Source organism: Myotis nattereri (assembly GCF_964212035.1).
Source record: "Myotis nattereri genome assembly, chromosome: 2".
Classification (NCBI taxonomy): Eukaryota; Metazoa; Chordata; class Mammalia; order Chiroptera; family Vespertilionidae; genus Myotis; species Myotis nattereri.
In genome coordinates this window covers 160,468,998-160,476,634 of record NC_138076.1, presented here as the reverse complement: position 1 = coordinate 160,476,634, position 7,637 = coordinate 160,468,998, and the positions used below count along the sequence as shown (strand labels likewise).

The window sequence follows — 7,637 nt, the reverse complement described above, 5'->3', positions numbered from 1 at the left end:
CCAAAACCGAGGCTGCCGCAGCGCTGCCGTACCGTTCCGCCTGGGCGGGATTCTGACTTAGAGGCGTTCAATCATAATCCCACAGATGGTAGCTTCGCCCCATTGGCTCCTCAGCCAAGCACATACACCTAACTCAATTTTTAAAGGCCACACAGAGGGCCTCTTCAGTGGAAGGAATGCCTCACAGAGAATAGTTTTAAAACATTTCTCTCTCTCACTCTGGCTGGTATGTTCAGTGATTAGAACATTGGCTCGAGCACCCACCAAAGGGTCTTAGGTTCAATTCCTGGTCAAGGGTACCTGGGTTGCAGGTTCGAATGGGGCACCTACAGGAGGTGTCTCTCTCACATCGATGTTGCTCTCTCTTTCTCTCTCTCTTTTCCTCTCTCCCTCCCTCCCTCCCTTCTACTTTCTCTGAAAAATCATTGGAAAAAAATATCCTTGGGTGAGGATTAACAACAATAACAAAAACAAACAAGCCCTAGCTGTTTTTGCTCAGTGGATAGAGTGTCCGCCCATGGACTGAAGGGTTCCAGGTTCATTCTGGCCACGGGCACATACCTAGGTTGCAGACTCAATCCTTGGCCCTGATAGGGGCACAGGCAGGAGGCAACCAATTGATGTGTCTCTCTCACATCGATGTTTCTCTCTCTGTCTCTCCCCCTCCCTTCCACTCTCTTTAAAAATAAATGGATCTTTTTTCCCAATGGGTTTGCCGCCAGAACACAGGTGACATGAAAACAATCATTAACTCAAACCCAAGATGGGAAAGGAAAAGATTCACATCAACATCATCGTCATTGGACATGTAGATTCCGGCAAGTCTACCACTACTGGCCATCTGATGTACACATGTGGTGGGATTGACAAAAGAACCATCAAGAAATATGAGAAGGAGGCTGCTCAGATGGGGATGGGCTCCTTCAAGTACGCCTGGGTCTTGGATAAACTGAAAGCTGAATGTGAGTGAGGTATCACCATTGATATCTCCCTGTGGAAAGTCAAGACCAGCAAGTATTATGACCATCATTGATGCCCCAGGGCACAGAGACTTAAAAAACACACACATGATTACAGGCACATCTCAGGCTGCCTGTGCTGTCCTGATTGTTGCTGCTGCTGTTGGTAAATCTGAAGCAGGTATCTCCAAGAATGGGCAGACCCGTGAGCATGCCCTTCTGGCCTACACACTGGGTGTGAAACAGCTGATTGCTGGTGTTAACAAAATGGATTCCACTGAGCCACCCTACAGCCAGAAAAGATACGAGGGAATTGTTAAAGAAGTCAGCACCTACATTAAGAAAATTGGCTACAACCTTGACACAGTAGCATTTGTGCCGATTTCTGGTTGGAATGGTGACAACATGCTGGAGCCAAGTGCTAACGTGCCTTGGTTCAAGGGATGGAAGGTCACCTGTAAAGATGGCAATGCCAGTGGAACCACACTGCTTGAAGCTCGGGATCGCATCCCGCCACCAACTCGTCCAACTGACAAGCCCCTGCGTCTGCCCCTCCAGTTTGTCTACAAAATTGGTGGCATTGGTACAGTCCCTGTGGGCCGAGTGGAGACTGGTGTACTCAAGCCCGGCATGGTGGTCACCTTTGCTCCAGTCAACGTTACAACTGAAGTGAAGCCTGTTGAAATGCACCATGAAGCCGTGAGTGAAGCTCTTCCTGGGGACAGTGTGGGCTTCCACGTCAAGAACGTGTCTGTCGAAGATGTTCGCCGTGGCAATGTGGCTGGTGACAGCAAAAATGACCCACCAATGGAAGCAGCTGGCTTCACAGCTCAGGTGATCATCCTGAACTACCCAGGCCAGATCAGTGCTGGATGGGCACACCGCTCACATTGCTTGCAGATTTGCTGAGCCGAAGGAGAAGATTGGTTGTCGTTCTGGGAAAAAGCTGGAAGATGGCCCAAGTTTTTGAAATCTGGTGATGCCGCCATCGTTGATATGATTCCCGGCAAGCCCAGGTGTGTTGACAGCTGCTCTGACTACCCTCCTCTGGGTCGTTTCGCTGTTCGTGACATGAGACGGACAGTTGCTGCGGGTGTCCAAGCCGTGGCTGAGAAGGCAGTGGAGCTGGCAAAGTCACCAGGTCGCCCAGAAAAATCCCCAAAATCCCCAACACCTGCCACCGGTCTTACTCGGTGGTGGAAGAACTCTCAGAGCTGTGTCTCAGTCGGCCATTTCGGTTTAATAGTAAAAGGCTGGTGAGTCATTACAATGCATCGTACAAGCTTCAGAAGGAAAGGGGGATGGTCTGTGGGCCATTTGGTTCTTTTGTGCATGTGGCAGTCTCTACGTTATTCGTTTTTAAAATCAGTACTTTTTAATTGGAACAACATGACCAAAACTCTGTCACAGAATTTTGAGACCCATTAAAATAACAAAGTTTAATGAGAAACCTGTGTGTTCTTTTGGTTATGCTACTTTGGTAAAAGACTTCAGAGTTACCCATGACCTATTTCCAGTGTTATATCTGCTGATACTTTACAATTGGATAGTTCTGTTAACATTTTTTCTGGGTGGGAACTTTGGTGTCTCCCCCCCCCCCCACTTTGTCTTAGAGGGAGGAATCACCTGTCTCTTCATGGTAAAAGCTGTGGGAAAGGGGGGATCTGTTGGTATAACACTACATAGGTTAGGCCAGGTAACCAAAGAGTAACTTTGTGTTGTAAGCTAGTTTCTAAAGGCCAAATTCTGTAAAGTCCAGGTGTTACATATAAAATTTTGTAGTTACATTGATATTGAGTAAATTTGTTGGTATGTCAGATTTTAGTTTCCCAGTTTTATTGGATTGTGATTCACATTTACAAATGCTGAGGTAGTTTAAGAACCTGATGTGAGGCTTAAATAGTATTAAGCACTGTCTTGCTGCAGTTAATTGTATACAAATTCTAGGAAAAATAAATGATGCTGGAAGTTGAAAAAAAAATCAGTGGAAAAATATCCTCAGGTGAGGATTAACAAAAATAAATAATAAATAAATAAAATCTTTTAAAAAATCCCCAAAACACCACTTTTCTCCTTTGATAAAGGCTGGTACAGAGACCCCATAATTTAGACTTCCAGGACTCAGCATGGTCCTAGACTCAGGGAAAAATATCTTAACGCAGAGACACGTGACCTGTCATACAGGTATCAGCATGAAAGGGTTGTCAGGCCGAGAACCGAATTGTTTGAGATGGGAGATGTTCAAGAAAGTTGTTCAGCCCTAGCAAGTTTGGCTCAGTGGATAGAGCATGGGACTGTGGACTGGAAGGTCCCGGGTTCGATTCTGGTCAAGGGCTCATGCCCAGATTGTGGGCTCGATCCCCAGTAGGGGGCGTGCAGGAGGTAGCTGATCAATGATTCTCTCTCATCATTGATGTTTTTATCTCTCTCTCCCTCTCCCCCTCTGAAATTAATAAAAGAAAAAAAAAGTTGTTCAAGGAAATCAAGATTGAAGATGTTAGAGAAAGTTTGTTCTCCAACGTCTCCTATCTTGAACAAATTGGTTCTCAACCAAGTTGTTCATGGAAAAAATATCTTGGTTGTTGAACAAAACTTCGGTTCTCCACACACACCACCCCCCCACCCCATCCCTTCATGCTGATACTTGTATGATCAGTCACATGTCTCAGGAGAGAATGCTCAAGTCTGAGTCAGTTTACTGCTAAACCTCGAGCTAACATCTCAGGAAATTGTGCTGTGAATATTTTCTTTCTTTTTTGTTTTTAGGGGTCTGGAACGGATTAATTCAATTTACATGATTTCTAAAGGGAAAAATGACTTGGATTTTTAACAAATTGCTTCTTGAGCAGCCTTCCAGAATGAATTTGCGAACCGAGGTTCCACTGCACTCGGCATAAAGTGAGAGGTGATATACAGGGTGGGGCAAAAGTAGGTGTACAGTTTTAAGTACACAAAAACAGTTTAATCTTGTATTATTTATTAACTATTGTGTCAGTTTTCCATATGAGCCTCTGTAAACCTACTTTTGTATATTAGCTATCATTATTAACTCCCCGGGGGAACTTCAACTGGATTTGGAGCCTGGTCATCCAGCTGGAAAGGCCTACTTCGGCGTGTCTTGTGAATGTGATTTGCATAACAGTTAAAGCCCTGCTGACGTCAGGGACTCCTTGAAGCTCCAGGTCAGACCTAGTCCCGGAAGTAGTTCCTGCCACACAACCGTCCCACAATTGCCCCACCAATCTTGCTTCCTACATGCCTCCAGCTCAACCCTTGCCCTTGTCATCTCCTCCCCCAGAGTTCCACTTCCTCCTCCTCCTTTTCACCTTTCATCTCCTATCTTGTAGGGCTCCCAGAATGGGAATCAGAGGTGGAAACATCATAGGACAACTTTAATATTAAAGTGAGGTGAGTTCCACTGCCATCACCAACTTCCTGATTCTGTGCGTATCCACTGTATGTGGGCAGCGGCAAACCATTTCTCACTCAAACTGAGGTAACATCCCTGATGCTGAACATGTTTTATCCAAAGGATGGATTTACCAGAGAGTCATATTTGAATCAGAAGTTTCACTGGGCAGTTTTGACTAATTCTAAGGGAGACCTCTGTCCAGGGTAAGTTTCTCAGAGAAAAAGGGTCAACCTCTGGGGGAGGCTTTGGGAGCCATCCGTGTGGTCACCCATAGCCTCATTCTGACATCCAAATTGTCCTGGGACCCTCCACTTAGGGTGGGGGCAGCCCCACATTTGAACCACCCTCTGCTCCCACGCCTAACCTCACACTCTTAGCTGTTTCACTGATGTTGCATCAGGGAGGGTGATGAAATCAGTGTCAGCGGATTTTACCCGTGGATGCAACAGGCTGGAGGACTGGCTGAGGTCACTGAACTATGCACCCTCAGCTATCCAGAACTCCTAGACTTCTTAGCCATGGTGGAGGGGCTGGGACATCTAAGCTGGACAGAAGTAGCTCTTGCTTACACTGGTGTCTCAGAAGCACCATCACTTGCATCCCACGGGGCCCATGACCCTTTGGGCCACTAAGGTTGAAGAATCAGGTGGTTCTCAACAACAATTCCCTCCCTCCAACCCTCCTACCCTCCTACCCTCCACAGTGAGGCCGGAAGTGGGGGAGCCATAACACTTTATACAGCAGCATGTGGCTGCCCAGTTCTCAGAGTGCCTTCATGTCCATTCTCTCCCAGTGAGAACGACACTGTTACCAATGAAGAAAAAGAAGCCCTCTTATCTTCAGAGGGTATCTGGTGGGAACTAAACTTCATTGCCATTTTATTGGGAAAGAAATGAATGCTTATGTTTTGATTTTTCCTTAGGCAAGGGGAGGTAAGGACATTAGGTGGTGGTGGTGGTGGGGGGGTAGTTTTGAGAGGCAGAAAGATGAGGAAAAGGTTAAACAGGAAGGAATTTGAGATTAGATTCATTTAAATATTCACTACTCCACCCCACCCCTTCTGGAGCCATTTCAATTCCTGGAGAGCATTACACATATGTCCTATCCCAGGCCTCCAGCCACAGCAACCGCACGAGTCATTTCCCCTGGAGCTGAGGCTGCTTACCTGGGCTCCCCACAGCGGGGATGATGCAGGGAGGGGAATCCCACCTGCTGTGAGTCACCTGCTAGTATAAAGGGCGGGTGTTACAATGCAGGGACCTTAAAAAGGGACTCAAACAAGGAGAGAAAAATAAGGGAAGCAGCGGAGAACCTCAGTGAACAGAGGAAGCCAAACCAGAGACGCACAGAACAGAGAGAATCGGGCTCTGAACAGGGGGAAGTGGGCAGAGATTCCACAAGGACTGGGGCAAGGCCGCCAGATTTGAGAAGCACCAAGATGCTGGGGAGTAGAGCCATGCTGCTGCTGCTGCTGCTGCTGCTGACTTGCTGGACCACTCAGGGCCGGGCCGTGCCTAAAGGCAGCAGCCCTGCCTGGGCTCGGTGCCAGCAGCTCTCACAGAGACTCTGCACACTGGCCTGGAGTGCACACCCGCCAACGGGACCTGTGGTGAGTGGCACCCTCCGGGCCTAAGCAGGAGCCTCTCCGTGCTCTCCAAGGCTGCGGGACGGGGGACTCTGTGGCCTGGGTGGGAGCTGGAGGACAGGGAAGTGGGGCTCCTGGGAGAGTCATGGGCCTGAGTCCACATGGGGTGTGAAAGTGCTTACTTTATGCTTCTGCTCCATTCCAGGATCTACCAAGAGAAGTAGGAGAAGAGGAAGATGAGGCGACAAATGATGTTCCCCACATCCAGTGTGAGGACGGCTGTGACCCCCAAGGACTCCGGGACAACAGCCAGGTGCTAAGATGAGGCTGGGCCACAAGGAAGGGAATGGAGACATATCTGGGCGCCACGGTGAATTAGTAAAAGTCACATCTGTCCTAGTCCATTCAGGCTGCGGTGACAACATACCGTGGGCTGGGCAGTTTATAAAGGACAGAAATCTCTCCACAGTTCTGGAGGCTGTGAAAAATAAAGTCACTGGGTCCACACCCACGGAGATTAGGGTAGCAGCATGGTTGGGCGAGGGCCCTCTTCCAGATCGTACCTCAGAAGTGGCGAGGCAGCGCCCTGGGTCTCTTTTATAAACTCCAGTGCCATTCCTGAGGGCTCCATCCTCATGACATACTCACCTCCCACCATCACATTAGGGGTTAGGATCTTCACAGCTGGGTCTAGGAAAGGCAAAGAACTGGAGGGGTGTTTGGGGAATGGACTAGGGAGAGGGTCTCATTTTCTTTCACTGCTTTTTCTTCCCAGTCTTGCTTGCAAAAGATCCACCAGGGCCTGGTTTTTTACGAGAAGCTGCTGGGCTCAGACATTTTCACAGGAGAGCCTTCCCTGCTCCCCGATGGCCCCGTGAGCCAGCTTCACGCCTCTCTACTGGGTCTCAGGCAACTCTTGCAGGTATGCGTTAGGGGCTGGAGCACGGCAGCCTGTAGTCTCTGGCAGACGAGGGTGGTGGTGGTGGTGGTGGTGAAGGACCTAGAACCCTCTCTCACTGTGTCCTGTGTCCTTTCAGACTGAGGGGCACCATTGGGCGGCTGAACAGACTCCAAGCCTCAGCCCCAGCCAACCATGGCAGCGGCTCCTCCTCCGCCCTAAGATCCTGCGCAGCCTCCAGGCCTTTGTGGCTGTGGCTGCTCGGGTCTTTGCCCATGGAGCAGCAACCCTGAGCCCCTAAAGCCAACAGCTTAAGGATGGCCTCCAGATCTTCATGGCTAAGACGAACCTATCGGCTGAGGCACCTGTGAGCCAACAAGTGACTCAGTCATTAATTCTAATGGGACCTGCCTGTGTTGAAAAAATTACCAGTACTGGCGGGTTTATGATGCAGACCCAGGACATGTTGAGTATTTATTAGAGGGGAAGGGAAATTTTGGGATTATTTATTCTATTGGCAGCAGTTTGAGGGGGAGGATTATTTATTATATTTATACTGACTTATTTACTTTTTTCAATAAACTTATTTATATGGATATTTAAGTCTAATTTCTAGGTTTGGTTGGGGAAAAGAAGACAAATGAAAAAACAGGGATGAGGGACTATAATATGCAACCTTCTTCTACTCCGGGGCTATGGTGGAGAGGGTATTTCCTTTTGACCCCCTGGTGTATACAGTAACTGGGATATTTTGGTCTTAATCCCTGCATGGCTAAGCAAGAT

The 7,637-nt window shown here is 48.3% G+C and overlaps 1 protein-coding gene and 1 pseudogene across 2 annotated transcripts; both read left to right on the top strand.

The window, feature by feature from the left end:
• Positions 1–763: 763 nt before the first annotated feature.
• On the top strand, positions 764–2,440 carry LOC308513112 (elongation factor 1-alpha 1-like; annotated as a pseudogene). Its single transcript has one exon. The product of its transcript is annotated as an elongation factor 1-alpha 1-like (transcript).
• A 3,369-nt stretch (positions 2,441–5,809) lies between these two features.
• On the top strand, positions 5,810–7,155 carry IL23A (interleukin 23 subunit alpha; the record flags this gene model as incomplete). The annotated part of the gene is made up of 4 exons (XM_081082909.1): positions 5,810–5,980; positions 6,162–6,269; positions 6,732–6,878; positions 6,994–7,155. The coding sequence occupies 4 exons, from the start codon at positions 5,810–5,812 to the stop codon at positions 7,153–7,155; spliced, it is 588 nt and encodes a 195-aa protein (XP_080939035.1).
• Positions 7,156–7,637: the final 482 nt, after the last annotated feature.